This window comes from Phalaenopsis equestris, unplaced genomic scaffold, assembly GCF_001263595.1.
Source record: "Phalaenopsis equestris unplaced genomic scaffold, ASM126359v1 Scaffold000002, whole genome shotgun sequence".
Classification (NCBI taxonomy): Eukaryota; Viridiplantae; Streptophyta; class Magnoliopsida; order Asparagales; family Orchidaceae; genus Phalaenopsis; species Phalaenopsis equestris.
The window spans coordinates 44,152,011-44,169,460 of NW_018164444.1; the positions used below are offsets into that span (position 1 = coordinate 44,152,011).

At 34.7% G+C, this 17,450-nt stretch overlaps 2 protein-coding genes across 2 annotated transcripts in view; one reads left to right on the plus strand and one right to left on the minus strand.

Moving 5' to 3' along the window:
* LOC110039456 overlaps positions 1-2,627 on the minus strand; it is a 10,686-nt gene extending 8,059 nt beyond the window's left edge. The window contains exon 1 of the mRNA XM_020744517.1: positions 2,407-2,627. Within this exon, the coding sequence (XP_020600176.1) occupies positions 2,407-2,503 (97 nt within the window). The 5' untranslated portion in view covers positions 2,504-2,627. The remainder of the gene's footprint in view (positions 1-2,406) is intronic.
* Positions 2,628-7,558: 4,931 nt separating this feature from the next.
* The window catches only part of LOC110033127 (ferredoxin, root R-B1-like), a 12,501-nt gene continuing 2,609 nt past the window's right edge, over positions 7,559-17,450 (plus strand). The window contains exon 1 of the mRNA XM_020737009.1: positions 7,559-7,778. The gene's annotated coding sequence lies outside the window, so the exon portion shown is untranslated. The remainder of the gene's footprint in view (positions 7,779-17,450) is intronic.

Genomic DNA, 17,450 nt, shown 5'->3' on the forward strand with positions numbered 1-17,450 from the left:
TGCGCAGTGTTATTGGAGGATTATTGCAGCGTTATTAAGTTAATACCCCAATAACACCGAAATAATGTCCCAATAACCCCGAAATAACATCGAATTTGATAGATTTGAACTGAATCATCAACTTCAACAATATGTTATGCTATTTGAACATACTTTAAAGGTAATTCTTAGAAATAATTGATAAAATTACAAAACATATAAAAGACTTTCATCTATGTTTGAAATATATAACACTTAAATAATATAATCATAACACCTACAAGACAATATGTGTTGTTTTTTAGGTGTTATGATGGTATTAATTAAGTGTTATTGTTGTGTTATTTAATTGTTACTAAGAGATTTATGTTTTAGCTTTTACTGAGGTGTTATTATGAAGATATTTTGGAGTTATTATTACAAATTTTTTATGTTAATGTGGTGTTATTCTTGGTGCTATGTTTTATTTATTGTGGTGTTCAATGGTGTTATTAATTTTGAGTTATTTTGGTGTTATTCCTGGTGTTTAGGGTTTATGGGGCGTTATTGTGGCGTTATTGAAGCAATTATTGGAATTGATATGTGGGGATTATTGAAGGGTTATTGTGGCGTTATTGGGGACTTATTTGAGTTGTTTTATGGGGTTATTGAAGAGGAACAGTGGAGGTTATAGGAGTGGTTCACCAGGGATCATTGCATTGTTATTAGATTTAATACTCCAATAACATAGAAATAATATTCTCAATAACCACGAAATAACACCGAATTTGATTTTCAAAAACACCTCAGTTAATGGTAATGTCTTGTAGGTGTTATGATGATATTATTTAAGTGTTATAAATTTCAAACATGAATAAAAACTTTTTATATATTTTGTAATTTTATCAATGATTTCTAAGAAGTATCGTTGAAGTATGCTCATATAGCATAACATATTCTTGAAGTTGATAATTCGGTTCAAATCTATCAAATTCAGTGTTATTTAGGGGTTTTTTTTGTATTATTTCGATGTTATTGAGGTATTAAATATAATAATGCAGCAATAACCCCCAATAAGTGAACCCTAATAACATCTGCAGTTCCACTTCAATAGCCCCCGCAGAACAAATCTAATAAGCCCCCAATAACGTCATAATAACCCTTCAATAAAATTTCAATAACCCCCGCAAAACAATTTCAATAACTGTTTCAATAACACCTCAATAACCTCCCAATAACACCGCACGGTGAATTGCTCCAATAAACTCTGCGGTTTCACTTCGAAAAGGTTCGGGCCTAGTTAGGTGTAAAAATTTTATTTTTTAAATATTTTATGAGGTAGGCCCGGTGTAGCACACGTGACGGCATATTACTGGAGTCCGCACTTCGTATTGAAAATTTTTTCCAGATTCTATAGAAGTGTCAATTTAGTCCGCATACTTTTTTGACAGAGGCAAAAATAGTCCTTTTTGAGAACCATTTTAACTTATATTAAAAAAGAAAGGGGACTAATTTGATACTTTCATTTACACTTGGATTAAAATGACTCAATGTAAATATTTAGGGGACTATTTTGGCCCTTTCATTTACTTTGGAATTAAAATGACTCCATGCAAATAGTGAGGGGACTATTTCGGCACTTTACTCTTTACATATATACCACCAAATTCTAATGTATTTGCATATCTAACGCCTAAACTTTGCTTATCACATTTGTATCACACAAATATTTAATATCACATCTAAAATACCAATATTTTAACTTTTAAAACGTGAAATACCTTTCACCTTTTCATGCACAGGTAAGGAGGAATCTATGGAAAAATAGAAGTTTAGGTGCTAGATATGTAAATATAAATACATAAGAAAGAATTGAGTGGTATGTATGTAAACTTCCTAAGAAACTAAAGGGAGTGAGAAAAGAATTTACAAAAGGGATGCTTTGGTTGATTGTGATAATGTTATGTTCAGTCGTCTTGAGGACGGAATTAAAACCCTCGTTTTATTTTTTAGGGATGTTGAAAGTCTCTGTGTCATTTAAAATGCATGCTAAATTCATACTACAACCAATCAAATGATAGAATCTAGTAAACTCGTGGTTTTTCAAAACATATTTTCTGACCCCAATCAACCAAATGACGCTAAGAAAAATCTTAAAAATGTACAAACTCGGCTTGATCTAATAAATGACTGAAAGCTAATTCCCTCTCAATCCGAGCTTAATCATCTCTCCTCAAACCCTAATTAAGATAAAAAAGAAGCTGCCTCTTCTCATTTCTTTTCTTGTCGATTAGCCCAAATCGCTACTCTCTTACAGAGATAAAATTAGTCGACCAACATGGAATTCACAAATAAAATGCGATAAAACTAATCTGAAAACTTTCTTCTCGGGCCATAACAAAATCATCCCTGCACAGAAGATCAGTCAAAGAGGAGGGAGCAACCCACCACTTATGATGACGAAGGATGATCCCTTCTGCTTCTTTCGGGTGTGAGCCCTCGCTGACGCAGCGGAGATCTTCCTGTTCGTCCCCGGCGCAGCCATGGAAGCCCGCTGGGATATATCACAGACCTTTACGAAATTATCGCCGGAAAACAGAAAATTAGTTTGAAGTCTGAATCGGATGTCAGCCGGTGGAAGGGAAGGAAGAAAGTCAAAAGCAACCTCAGTTTACTGAAAAACAAAATTACTGCAAACCATATAATTTTTAATCTATTTATGTAACTAATATTTTAATTTTTTATTTATATTTATTAAGATATAATTTCTATATATTCACATTAAGATATAATTTCTATACATGCTCACCAACCATATAATTTCTATATATTCACATTTGTAACTCATATATTTTAATTTTTACATAAATACAACTTTACCTATGATGAAAAATTGCATTTCAATTTTTCTAAGAAAAAGCTAAAATAGCGATATATTTGTTGTGATATGAAATATTTAGTTGGTATAATTGTAAAAAATAAAATTTAGGTGTTAGATAAAAAATACATTAATTGGGTTCAAATGCCTCTCATATTTATAACATTTAATATCATAAACTTATCCATATTAAGGGTTTAAGTGCATTTATATAAATATAAATATTTAAATATTGGATTTTGATACGTCCTTAAATAATTATATTGATTAGCACGAATCTTGGCATATATTTTAATTAAAAGCTTCAAAATTTAAATGGGAGAAGTCTGCCTGCACTGTGATTTTTGATCCAGAGAAGGAACTCAGGGAGACAAACCAGATGACTTAAACAGCGACCATACCAGAGTTCGAGTGGGCTTAGATCTTGCAATTAAATTATAGTTAGGAGTTTTGAAATATATTTAGAAGACCAAATAACTTCAATTCTAACTTTTTTTATAGTCAAATTGAGTATCTCGATAAGCCAAATATAATGAGTATAAGATCAATTAATTTTGACATCATTAATGTGTTTAGTTGCTCGTAAAATATAATCCAATTAACGGGATCGCTCTGGACCGTTTGCTGGAGTGGTCTAGATTCATGCAATATTTACAAAGTATATCACTCACAAAATCTATAACTTGAAGAGAAAGCTGAAGAAGCTTCAAGCTCTAGAGGGTTCATGAACTCCAACAACTTTGAAACACCGTCAACTAGCCCTTGCAACTATCAGACCACCATCGTCGTTGCCCAACCACCATCTTTTGTTGCTGGTCATCGAGTCGTCGCCACAACCGGATCACTGTTACCCTGTCATCAATGTTTAACCACCACCGCCAAAATACCACTATAGTTACCATCATACCACCATCGTCTCACCATTACCACCACCGGATCACCGCTGCTTGGCCACTGTCGTTTGGCCGCAAAACACTTTCAATGCCACCAGACCACGATTATTTGATTATTGTTGCTATCAAACCATAGTTTCTCGCCTCCGTCGTTGTCAACATCAGACCACAGTCGTCGCTGTCGGGTTACCATTTGGCCTCTACTAACCGACAATTACCATGGCATCAGACTTTCTAATACTCGACCTCTATCGTTGGATTTTCTTCATATTAGTCGAGTCCTATGTGCTTTTTTCCACTTCCTGAGTAAAAGTTACATCCCACTCATAGAATAAAATTTTGACCATACAAAGGGGCCTGTTAAAGTTTTGTATTACACATCGACATAGTGTAAGCATTTCAACTGAGCTAGATTTAGTGATTTTTTTATCTTCTGGTTTTTTACATAAATACTCTTTGATGCTTTTATGACATTTTTCTTTGTGTGTGCCAAAACTTCCTATAACACTAAGATGTTGATATATCATCATACAACCACAAATCTACTAGCACGAAACAGTTTTGCACCATATGTAGAAAAAATAATCTCATCATAGAATAACTTATAAAACTTGTGAAATGGTCAACAAACGTAATACTCGTAATAATGGAGTATTTTGTTTTAACACCCACACTTCAAGTGACAATCATGGAGTCAGAGAAATCAAACATGTTTTTCCCTCTATGAAAGATGTTATCCTGTTGGTGAGGGAACCTCAAGCTCATCTTTATAAGATCGAGTGTGCAGAATGGAGAAGTGTCAACATAAGATTTTTTAGCTCTTATGTGAGGGTCGACAATTGATGTTCGTACAACCATATAAGATCTACTTGCCACTAGGTCAACAACCTATAGAGAATCCTCAAGTTAAAAATACTCGTACTAGGCCCCCTCCCTGTTATGATGAGATTCCTCCTTCGGCAGGCCATGATGTCGATTTGCTCAATAATGCAAGTTCAACTTATCATCTCTTGCAGCTAGCGCGACCGATAAGCCTCCGATGCTCGCAAGAAACTTGGCTCAACTACGCTTAGATGCTCCCAATAATGTATTTTTAATGAGCTACGATGTCTGGTTTGAGAAGATTTTTCTCAAAGGGATAAAGAATATTTCTCTACTCATCACGATTTTTAAAATTCTTCTCCCATGGTCGAGACAGTCCTCCAACATGCCATCCAACAGGCTTGAAGCTCTCGAATATTGAATTTTATGATGAGATATCAGACCCTTATGAACACATCACCATTATTGAACCATCATGCAAATCTAGTGGACTTCTAATGCACATTTTGTTGAGATTTACCACTCTCAAAGACTTATCAGACCACTCTCAAAGACTGAGCTCACACTTGATTCTACTCTCTCCCAATGAGGACTCTCCACACCTTTAATGAACTCGTCCGACTCTTTATTAAGCAGTTCATAGCAGATCAAAAGATTTTCAAAGTTTCATCTCATCTCATCTTTGAGGATTTCATCAAAATGAGGGATAATCAGTTAAGGAATACTTCCAAAGTCTTTTTATTGAAGCCCGTCAGATTCTATAGATGGATCATGAATTACTTATGGGGTTTTTCTTGGAGGGCTTTACCTGTAACCCTTCTGCTCTTTATTAATCTGAGAAACTGTCTACCCTTATACTCACCTGATTCACCATGTTAAAGCTCAAACCATGCGAATAAGGCTATAAATGCACGCATTGAGTAATTTAAGTCATTCACGGATAAGCGTAAGAGTAACCCCAGTGTTATTAATCATGCCTCACAATGAAAGATGTTCAAGTAGCAGAGGAGCTACAATCTTCGTCCTAGGCCTCCAAACCAGTAAAATGAGCTTTAACCAAAGAAGGAGTACACACCAACATCATGGGCATAAGTTAAGCCTATAAGAATCAATTTTAGATTAGAGCAACATTCGCTGCAACCTCTAAATGTCGTTCAAGTTAATATCTTAGGCATTTTTGTGATTAGGTACCCCTTTGTTTTTCACTTTGATATCAAGTCAATGAGAAAAAAAAAATTCTAAGTTGGGGGGCACCATTCCAAGTAAACTCGAAAGATCATTTATGTCAACACCCTAAGCATAGTTATGATTAGATATTCACTTTGTCTTTCACTTGGATATAAAGTTTAAGATAAATAATTATAGGTTGAGGAGCAGCATTCACTACAACCTCAAAAAAGTCATGCATGTCAAAGTTTCGAGCATTGTTGTGCTTAGATGGTCCATTTGCCTTCTGCTTGGATAATAAGTCCATAAGAACTAATTTCAACCTAAGGGAAAACATTCAATAAAACCTTAAAAGGTTAATAACGTCAACATCTTAGACATGATCACAACAAAACCAATCCTCTGCATCTAGAATAATATTATTACAAATCATCTCTCTCAAGCTTTTTAACAAGTACAACATGTTCTATTAAAACATTTTAAGCTCTACATATAGTCCTTAGCTGGACTTCTGCTCCCTAAAAAAGAAAGTAGCTAGGACCTAAAAATGGTTAAAATTATTTAAATTCAAACTAACTTTACATTTGAGTCAAGTTCCATGAAATAGGGGTCTCTTCTTAATCAGGGTAGAATCAATCTCAGGTGGTTTTGATACGACGTCTGCCATACAAGTTAATGTCGCAGAGTAACACTCCCACAAATAACCTTAGATAGGTAAAAAATTCTTGATGGATTTCCTTTATGCTCTTCCATGCAGGTTAATATTTTAACAGAAAACCTCAGATAGGTCAAGCATCTTTAATGGACTTTCTTACATCTCTTTTGTACATCTTAAAGTAATTGAGTAACACTCTCATGAAAAACCTTTCATACATGTTTACATTATTGAATAACGCTCCGACGAACAACTCCAAATAGCCAAACATTGTTAGTGAATCTCATTTGACCTCCTACACACAAGCTACATAATTTTGATGGAAGTAATTACTATATTAAAATTATCAAACTAATTAAAAAGAGAGGAAAAATAACGAGAAATTATTTATAGAGGTAATTTAAATATAAAATAACAAAATTTCAACATCGTTGTACTAAAATTGTTGAACACTATCATTTTTAAGCATATTACGTAGTACTATTTTCTAAATGTGCTAACTCATGTGTTAATGTGTAGAGTTGGGGTTAACTAAAGCTTGACTTGTTAGTTTATTGAGCTTGATTCAATATTCATTTATCATTTCACGTTCGAGCCATTTCTCAAGTCGACTTTTTCTCAATTACTCCAATAATTTCATGTAAATTTTTTATCTTACAAGTAGACAATTAATTTTTGTTGGTTTATTATGCTTTTATGGAAGATTTATTCCCACAGGAGACTAATAAATAATTCACTAGAAAGTCTAAAGGTTCCTTTGAGGTAGTGGTGTGATGAGATCATAATTTTATTTGACATTTCTTATAATAAATTGTAAGAAATGCTTACAGTTCCTCTCGTGTTCTAAAAATATTTATATACGTCATACGCACGCAAAATTGAGTGCATATGAAGATTATTTGGAGGGTATTGAGGGTTATATCACTGTTATTGGAGTTAATGCCCTTAATAACCTCACAAAACTCTCGAATGACAGAAAAAAGAAGAGCGCCGAATTGCAGAATGTATTGGTAGATTATTGAGAGGTTATTGAGATATTATTGGGTTTAATATCTTCAATAACCTCTTAATAACCTACAAATAATCTCTTAATAACCTTCAATTATTGAAATGCTATTTGGAATCATTATGAAGGTTATTTGAATATTATTAATTTCTGCAATAAATTTTGTGACATAAAAAAAAAAGTTTCACGTGACACAACCTTTGAAGTTCGTCCGAAATCAATGGTGTTTGGATTATGTCCAATGCCCGGCGACGCAGTGACCTGGCGAACTCTCTCTACTCAAAATTAGGGCTGAATCGCGCCTCTGTGCTCTCCGCCCCTCCTCCTCTCTCTCTTTCGGGCCTTGCACGAATTTTTTGATATCTTCTCCTTCGTTCTCTTCAACGGTTTATTACTTCGGTGAGTTGTTGATCTTGTTATTTTTATTTTTTGTTTATTTCTTGTTCAGTGGATTGAGTGAGATTGATTCAAGTCGTTTCTGTTTCGAAGGTGTTTTTTTTTTATCTTTTTTCGTGCGATCTGAAATGATTTAGATCATGTTAGTTCAGATTTTATCTAAGTCGATTTAGCATTTATTTTTGGATTTTTTTTTTGAGGAATTTTGGGCATTGTCTAAATGTTTGCCAAATTGTTATAAGAATAACAGATAGAATCGGCATTATATATATTTTTCCACAGTAAATCATAATGCGGAGGCAGAGATTCTGTCTAAGAAGTGTCATGAACTGTTGCTGATGTTGGATGTAGGGAGATGATGTCTAGGAAATGATGATAAGCAGTGATTGCATGCATGTTGTATGAGAACTACGGCTTGGCTCTCTATGAAAATTGCGTACCAGGTAGTAAACGCCTGATGTCTGCTCACCTTAGAGGAGTAGGAGATCATAGCCAGCGTATTGAAATTTGCTAAATTTCTTTCCACTAGTTTTCCATTAAATGCGTGCCCACCTTTCTTTAAGGAAATCAGCTGCCTTTAGCTAGACCTGCCATCAATTCTCTTACATGAGTAGTGTAGGCGATCCAGACTCTCTAAACAAAACCCGGTATGTACAGAGCAAAAGCTAAGTAGTTATATATAAGATATCTGCAAAGTGTGTCGTGTAGTGAATGGAGGTAATCTGCTCTATATAAGATGTGAGATTCTGTGAAGCAATGGTCAAGAGCTATGCAATGATGTAAAACCAGGTTGGTGAAAGGTCACCAAACAAGTGGTCTTGGCCCTCCAAAGAGATGTTGAAAAGTCTTTAGGAGACAACACTATATAATAAGAGTATACACAAATATAACTTTTGTATCATATGATGTTTTTACAATGCATGCTATGTGGGGAATACATGTCATTAGTGGATGTTTTGATGTATAAGTGCGCTTCACTGCTAGTCAGGAAAGAAGCTTGGCTAAGGAGATACTTTAATTAGGGCAGAGTGAGAAGAGTACTTAGTAGTGTGTCAGAAAGATGAAGAAGAGGTGAGAGAGAGACAAAGAGGGAGCAGGAGCGAGATGGGGAGGGAGGGAGGGAGGGATGGAGAAAATGAACTTTAAGTTGAATATCTTCTCCTTCTTTTATTTATTTAGCTCGTAGTTTATAAAATGGAATAAGAAAGGCTTTCTAAATCGAGGTGTTAGCTCATGTTGCTCTTTCCTGATGATTAGGTTTTACCAAAGGTCCAAATTCCTCTAAATGTCCCATATAATATTTATATTGGGATTTTTAGTTTCATTATGTGTTCAAATCCCTCGATCAACAAGTGACGATTGACTTTACTTTACCCTTTTTTTGTTTGTAGGCTAGTGGAAAGCCAATAGAGCTCTGTTAGATCGACAACTAAGGAAAATTTTGTCTTTTATTAGCTAAGGGTAATTTAGTATTTATTATTATTATTTTGAGGTATAAATAGGGCTAATATGTTTAGGGTTTGGGGTTATGCATGAGATTGTTGTCTTGAGTCTTAGGGTTTGGGTTTGAGAGATATTGCTTACCCCTCAAATTGTAGGTGTTAGGGTTAAGGTTTGGGAGAGATTGCCTACCTCTCAAATTGTTGGTGCTTATCTTTATGTATTCCAATTTTGTTGTTGGCGTTATTGAAAAAAAATAATTTGTTTTGCCCTCTTTTCTACATAGTTTCTTATCAAATTGATTATAGGTGTTAAGGTTAAGGTTTGAGAGAGGTTGCTCACCTCTTGAATTCTGGGTGCTTACCTTTATGTATTCCAGTTGTGTTGTTGGCGAAGAAAGATAATTCGTTTTGCTCTAATTTCTATGAAGTTTTCTACAAATTTGTTTCAAAGCACTGATCCTTTTCACCATACTCTGCTGCCTAATTCAAACTAAAAGCAGATGACAGATCGTGGTGTATAGGGGGACGGGATCACAACATTCTTTGTGACCTACCGATTATGGTGTACGGGGGGGGGGGGGGGGGGGGATTACGACATACGCATGACCTAACCTTGTGAAACAACCATGATTAGAGCTAGCTAGGAAGCAAACCACGGGAGCGCGGTGTACTCAATCTCGTGATATAGTCACGATAAGAGCTAGCTGGGAAGTGAGAAAGGACTACATTCGATCGAGCTAGTTGGGAAACAATGATGGGATCACACACAGATTGAGCTAGCTGGGAAGCAATGACATAGATACATGATTTGGTACTAACGAGATTCGGACGGACGACGACTTACGAGATCTACCTTTGTGATAGAAAATTTTCTTGAGAGTAATGAGGATAAAAAACATAGATGATTTGAAGAAGAAATTAGGGAAAGGGAAAGAGATGAGCCAAATCAAATTAGGAATGAATGAGTGTTTCTCATCCGTGGAGGGTAGATTCACGACATTGAAAGAAATGATAACAAAAATCAGGGAGATATACCTTGTTCTTAATGGGTTTACAAAGGAAAAAAAATGATGGCGACGACCCTGTGTTTGGAAGGGAAGGCTCTGGCGTGATATCAATGGAGAGAATAACGTCAGTCAATCACAATATTAGAAGAGTTCAAGGACCGATTGTTAGCTTTTGAAAACCACTCACGAAGGGGATTTACACGAGCAGTTTTTTGTATTGGTCTAAGAAGGGCCTGTTATGGACTATAAAGAGAAATTTGAGATGTTATTCAGTCGTTTGTGCGGGATCTCAGATGAAGTGTTGGAATGCAACTTCATAAAAGGGTTGAAGCTGAAGATTTGAGCATCATTTTGTTTGTCGGGACTGTGAGGATTGTGGGAAAATATTGACTTAGCGCAGCTGGTTGAAGATAAAAATGCAATGGAACGAGCAAATAAGAGCAACGTAAGTGGAGCGTCATACTAAACTGCTACAACCACAACCATACCAATGCATAAATGGTGGAAGTCTAGAAGGAGGCTCCACGGGATAGAAATAAGGAGCCATGATCTTGGACGACACTCGAACTCATAGAGATAGAGATTCAAGAGAATTGAGCCAAAGGGTTATATTTTCAGTGTGATGAGAATTTTGTCTCATGACACCATTGTAATTATCGAACAATACAAATTCTTACAGTGTGTGATGAAGAGGCAGGGGATGCAAGAACATAGAAGGCTGTGGTGGAGGAGGAATACCCTCTCTTGGATGTGGCAGATAACTTGTTGAACTCAGTGGTGGGCTTAAAACCGAGCCACACTATGAAACTTTTGGGGTAGATCAAAGAACATGAAGTAGTTATGTTGATAGATAGTGGAGCCACTCACAACTTCATCTCTAATCAAGTAGTGAAGCAATGGAGCTTGAGATGGCCAACACGGGAAGTTTTGGAGTAATGATAGGGATGAGATGTGTGGAGAAGAATAGGGGAGTTTATAAAGGAGTACTTTTGACATTGCTAGTCATTCAATTGATAGAATATTTTTTCTCCTTAGATTTCGAGAGCACTGATATGATATTGGATATGAAATGGTTATAATCCTTAAGGGAGACAAAGAAGAATTGGAAACTATCGACCATGGAATTTCAAAAGGGAGATAATAATACCATAGTGGTGTTTTGCGGTAACCCTAATTTATGCAAAATTTTGTTGTGGACGATTTTATCAAAGGTGACAGTTATGTGGGAGTGGCCACTACCTAAAACCTTCAAGTGGTTGAAAAGATATCTGGGACTTAGAGGATACTACTAGAAGTTCATGAAGGGCTATAATTTAATGATATGGTCGTTGATGAGAGATTGAAGAAGGATGAGTTTCTGTGGGGAAAATATCAACCCAAACTTTTGAGAAGTTAAAGAAGGACATGAAGATTGTAGCAATGCTGACTTTACCTGATATCAACCAATCTTTCATTGTAGAGACAGATGCTTCAGGTCATGGATTAGGCGAAATCCTCATGTGGTGTCAATCCATCACTTATCTCAATCAAGTGCTGAAAGCAAGATCTAGACTCATGTCAGTTTATGAGTGGGAGTTATATGACTTGATCCAGCAACATTTTCTTTTTTTTTTCAATTTGAGGATAAGGTGTTTTTTTGCGAGGGGAGTAATGTTAGATCGACACCTAAAGACAATTTTTATCTTTTATTAGCCTAAGCGCAATTTAGTATTTTATTATTATTATTGTGAGGTATAAATATGGCTAATATGTTTAAGTTTTGGGGTTATGCATAAGATTGTTGTCTTGAGTCTTAGGGTTAGGGTTTGGGAGATATCGCCTCTCTATCGAATTTCAGGTGGTAGGGTTAAGGTTTAAGAGAGATCACCTATCTCTCAAATTGTAGTGCTTATGTTTATGTATTCCAGTTGTGTTGTTGGTGTTTTTGAAGAAAAATAATTTATGTGGAATTCCCTATCATGCCCATTCATTAGGTTTTACTAAGCATTGTGCACTAGATTATTGTTATTAAATGATAAGTGTTGATTGACTGAAACAAAAATGAAAAGATGCAAATCATTCAAATTCTATTCCTGGAAATACTTTGATATTGATGGTATGTGTTTCATAATCATTTCCTAGATCTTACTTTTAAGGATTTGTTGTTAGGTTGTTGCTATGGCAGGGAGTGATGTAGACATATCTTTGATTTATTGGATTTCCTCCTTTGTGGTTGTTACAAATGCTTTCCTTTGTAGTAGACGGGTATTAGGCTCAAACCAATTCCTAACCCATAAGGTTACATTCATTCTTATACCCAAATTGATAATAGGTGCCTTGATGTAGTGCCCTTTTTCTGTTCATACTTACGTCTTATTTGCTCTATTACCTTATTATTACAAATTAAATTGCCTAAAAGATGAAATAAATAAATATTAAAAAAATAATTATAAGGATCTTGGTGAACACTCAACGAGGGCCTCATAAGAAAAACTCATAAAACCCTCTATATTTGTGTGTTTAACTTAAATTTCCACACTCTCCCTCAAATTGAATGGTAGACATTTTTTACTCTTAGTTTAGAGCTTTCCAACCTAATCCTTCAAAATTTATTTAAGGAAGAGCCTTGATGAGAATGCTTGCAATTTGGCGATGAGTTGGAGTATGTTGAAATGACATGGCTCCTCTTTTTCTCTTCTTCAATGAAGTTTTGATCTATTCTAGCTTGCTTGGTTTGGTTATAATGCACAAATTATTTATAATATTATTTCTACTTGAGTTTTGTTTGGTAAAACTTTTTGCCTGTTTTTTTAATTTTGCCTTATAAAAACTACTTTCAAGAAAGCATAGTAAAAATTGAGAAAACAGATTTTAATAACAGTAATGGAAAACATAGTTTGCTTCATGTGAAGTCTTACTTTTCACACAATAATCTCATTGGCTTTTCTTAGATGAACAATTCTTTGAGGTTTTTTCAACTATTTTCCTTCAGAAATTTCATTTTTCATTTCTTTCAACTTAGCTTCTTCACTGCTTCGAGCCACCACATGAATATGCTTACCGTGCAAGTGACTAAATTTTCACTTGCACGAATGTGCAATAACCTAAATTGAACCTCCAATCCAAGTTGGCCCGTCTGATCAAATTAATAAACACCTTATTTTTCTTCTGCAAGTTCTTTCAGAATGACAATCCTTTCATTGGAGTCATTCTTAATAACTCAGAATCCTGAAGGCAACTTTGGTAAACCAGGAATTGATTGATCATATTGTCTAAATATTTAATATTGAGTTTCGTTTGAGAGAGATTTGTCTGCCAATAACTTTTTGATCGAACTTTATGCTGTAGAGTATTATCTCGTCTTAGTTTTCAATTTTAAAAGTTTAATGCATGTGGGTATATGTAGATTTATACTCCAACATCTTCTTTTATTTGAAGAGATCCAAGAGATATTTATATTGTGAGGCAATTCTCATTTGTGAACAAGCAGCCTCCATACCTAGAAAATTTTATAGATTTTATAAGTTTTTATTCTCAATTTTTTTGGCAAGGAGTATTTTTACTTTGCCCTTTTTTTTATTTTATTTTGCAACTCATGAGAAAAATGTCACTTATAACACAAATAGAACAATAATTATATCTTTAAATGATCTTTTAACAAACATTGTGATTCACTTGATGTTGTATTTATCCGTAATGTTGATTGCTTTGATGACTTTGACCAACAGTAGTGGTGGAGATTGCTTTAAGCCGTATAAGCACTCCAATTTGCAGGCTTTATTTACTATTGTTGCTGTTTAAAGACAAGGAGGAATTTATATTAGAATTATTTAGCAAGATCACAGTTAAGGAGGACATTGTTGGTGTTTAAGTGTTAAAATGGCCAATACAAGTTAGGTTCAAGATATAATAATACCCGTACAATATTACTTTTTGTTATTGTAGCAAATATCTCTTGATAGTCAAGTTATTAGGACTGCTTTTTTTCAATATGTGCTGTGAACTTCTTTATGCTCATACCAGTCTTATATTTGTCAATGAAAATCCATTTACAACCCACTTGTCACCTCCCAAAAGAGCCCTTATGGGTGGTGGGCAGCCCAGGACTTAAATACTGCTTTTCGGCTCTACACCTAGCCAATGTGGGACTATTTGTCCGTGACATTCTCCTCCACCCAATCACGTGACGCCCTCGTCAGAGAGTCCACACACTTGGCAGGCAGTAATCTGCTTTGATACCACTTGTCACCTCCCAAAAGAGCCCTTATGGGTGGTGGGCAGCCCAGGACTTAAATACTGCTTTTCGGCTCTACACCTAGCCAATGTGGGACTATTTGTCCGTGACACACTGCTCACTTTCACAATGGTAGCTTGGTAATATCTCAAGTTTGTTCTTGTTAAGTACTTGAACTTTCTGCAAGATAATAGTTTTCCATTAAAAAAAATTGACTGCCTTGTATATTAACTTTGGTATTTATAATTGGTTAAGATTGCTAACAAAAGCTCAAAAACTTGATCAAAAGTTTTTAAAATACAAAGTTGTAGATATGGTACTTAATGCAAGACCTCACACCTTCTTGATGGCAATATGGCTATTAAGATTTTCATCAATTAATTATGCATCCATGGGTTCATAAAGATGTTATGTGGGAAAATTTCAGAGGTCCCTAATTTGCCCTAATTTGTTCACCTTGCTCAAGATATGCTCTATTCCTTGTTTTTTATAAAATAATCAATTTCCTGTAAGATGAATAAACTGACTAGGAAATGAAACATGTTTTTCCTTGATATAACAAGAAGAATTGTTGGTTCTATTCTGCCTTGTGGAGTATTGGGACTATGCTTGGTGGATATGCGGATGGGTTCAAATATGTCAAAATCTATATGTATATTGATTGTCTCAAAGTTTATATTCTTGTGAATTCTACTTCTGATTATCAAATTTTTGTAATATGATTGATTTTCCAAAAAGATTACATTCCTGAAGTCGAGGAAGTGAGTTTAGTGACAAAATTTGGGAGGTGAGGCCCTAGAATTTATTTTTAATTTGTTTTACTGCAGGCTCTGATATTCTGTACTGATTATGCTCTCATCTAAAAACTTAAAGATCAACCCCTTATTGCATGATTTATAATTTTCTAGAATCGAGGCATCTCCCTTCATATGATATGAGGAATTGAAACCTATTATCTACTGCATTTATCTATTTTGCACTTAAGATATTTATGAGATTACCATTTTAAGCCCACAACTAGTATCAATAATCGTTGTTGCAGGGTCAAAATTGCTTTGAAATTTACATTTTATGGGACTTTCATTCATTTTTTGTTCAACTTGCTTAATTTTGTGTCGTTGGCAGCGGCAGCATGTTCACAACTTTTTGTGGTTGGAAAAACATTGAAGTTTCCAGTCTTCTAGTTTGCATCGAGTTTATAGCAAGTGTCTTTAGTGTGACTTGATTTGTGGCAGTGATCACAAGGACATCACTTCTGTTGTTTTTTTTTTGAGGTTTGAGTGTTTTTTTTTTTTTTTGAAATTATGTTCGAGTGTTGTTAGAGTTCAAGGATAGCGGGTAGGCCCTCTGGTGGATGAGGAAATTGAAGATCCATAATCAATTTTCAGTGACTTATATCTAAGTGAACCTCTGAGAAAACTTACGGAACTATGGCCAGCGGTTTGTTTTTAAGGGTCTGTTTGATGGCGATGCCATCTAGTGCACGCATGTTGGTTGGTCTCAAAAGGTTGTTGTTAGTTGACTGGATGAAACAATAATAACGTGGTGTGAATAATTCATATTTCATTTCTGTGGATGCAATAATAGTAATAATACTTGCCAACCATTAGGGAGTTCATAATTCTTTTTTAGATAGTGATCTTCAAGATCTAATGATGGACTACTTCTACAATAGAGGTTAGTGCGGTTAAAGTTACTTGAAATTGCTTAGTTTGTGATTGGCTTTTATCTCCTGATGCCAACCCTTCAATGTTCTCATGAGTTTAAGTGACTTTTGTACTCTATGCCTTGCATTTCTTGGGTTTTTAAGACCCTTCTTTTTGTAAATGTTACAAATGGTCAAACCAATCTCTGCTCGGTAGGAACATAGCAGTTCGTATACTTGGCTTAACATTGTATGTATTGAAATAGTTATTTATTTATAATTTTTATTGCAGAGTAAGCGTGGTAGATGAATCCTACTTAACCAAGCTGTACTGTATGTTGCATTGAAAAGTAATCAATGTGTGACTCAATGATCTTACAATATAAGGATACGAACATAATTATGCCCTCATTGAATGAAACTTACATTATTAAAGCCAATTGTAGAGTTGATTGGATCAATGGGTAACTTTTAGGCCAACTCTTGAGCCGCTAGACTTGAAGCAAGCCAAGTTTTGGCTGCTTGATCCTAAACTAAGAAGTCGACAAGACTTGAACCCGTAATGTTTATGGGGTAGCTAGCTTCAGGATCGGTGAGGTCAATTTCCTTGGAGAGGAATGTGGTGTTTGCATAAACAAGTATGCAAAACTGTATTGTTGAAATTATATGGATTAAGAATATAATTAATGTCATAGATTACATTGGAACATTATAATTTTGAAGACTCAGTACTAATTAGCGAACATCTGATGCATGAAATTATTCATATATATTTTTGTATTTGAAGATAGGAAATATAAACTCACGTATTAAGTCAAGGTTCAAAAAGAGTCGCAGAGGAGATGCATTTAGAGGTTCATTCAATTCAAAATTTAGGCAAATGGAATTTTGCTGCTAGGTACTTCCATACAAATAATAGAAATCTGAATAGGCAGATTAACAGCTCACATCAATGTTTGGAAAATGGGATGAAACCAATCTGAAATGCGCATTTCAGATTAATTTGCATTCGACAAGAGAAATGAATTAAGCCAATACAAATTGGGACTTCAACTCTTACCATCTGTTTAGTACTTCAAAATTTATTTGTATGATTCCTAAGAAAACCAATTAATCACCATTATTTACTTATTTTTATAAAATATTTATATATATGTGTTTTTGTGGACCTCGAATTATGGATCTTTCAACTAACTGAAGGTATTATTTTTTGTCAATACAAATTTTGATGGTTCTTGAACTAGGCTTTCATTAAGGGTTGCTTTGTTGCAAGAAAAATGAATGCTATATCTTTTGTACATTCATTTTAATCCCTTATATTTTTGGCTTAAAATAAAAGAAATATAAAATAAAATTTTTATGTAGGGA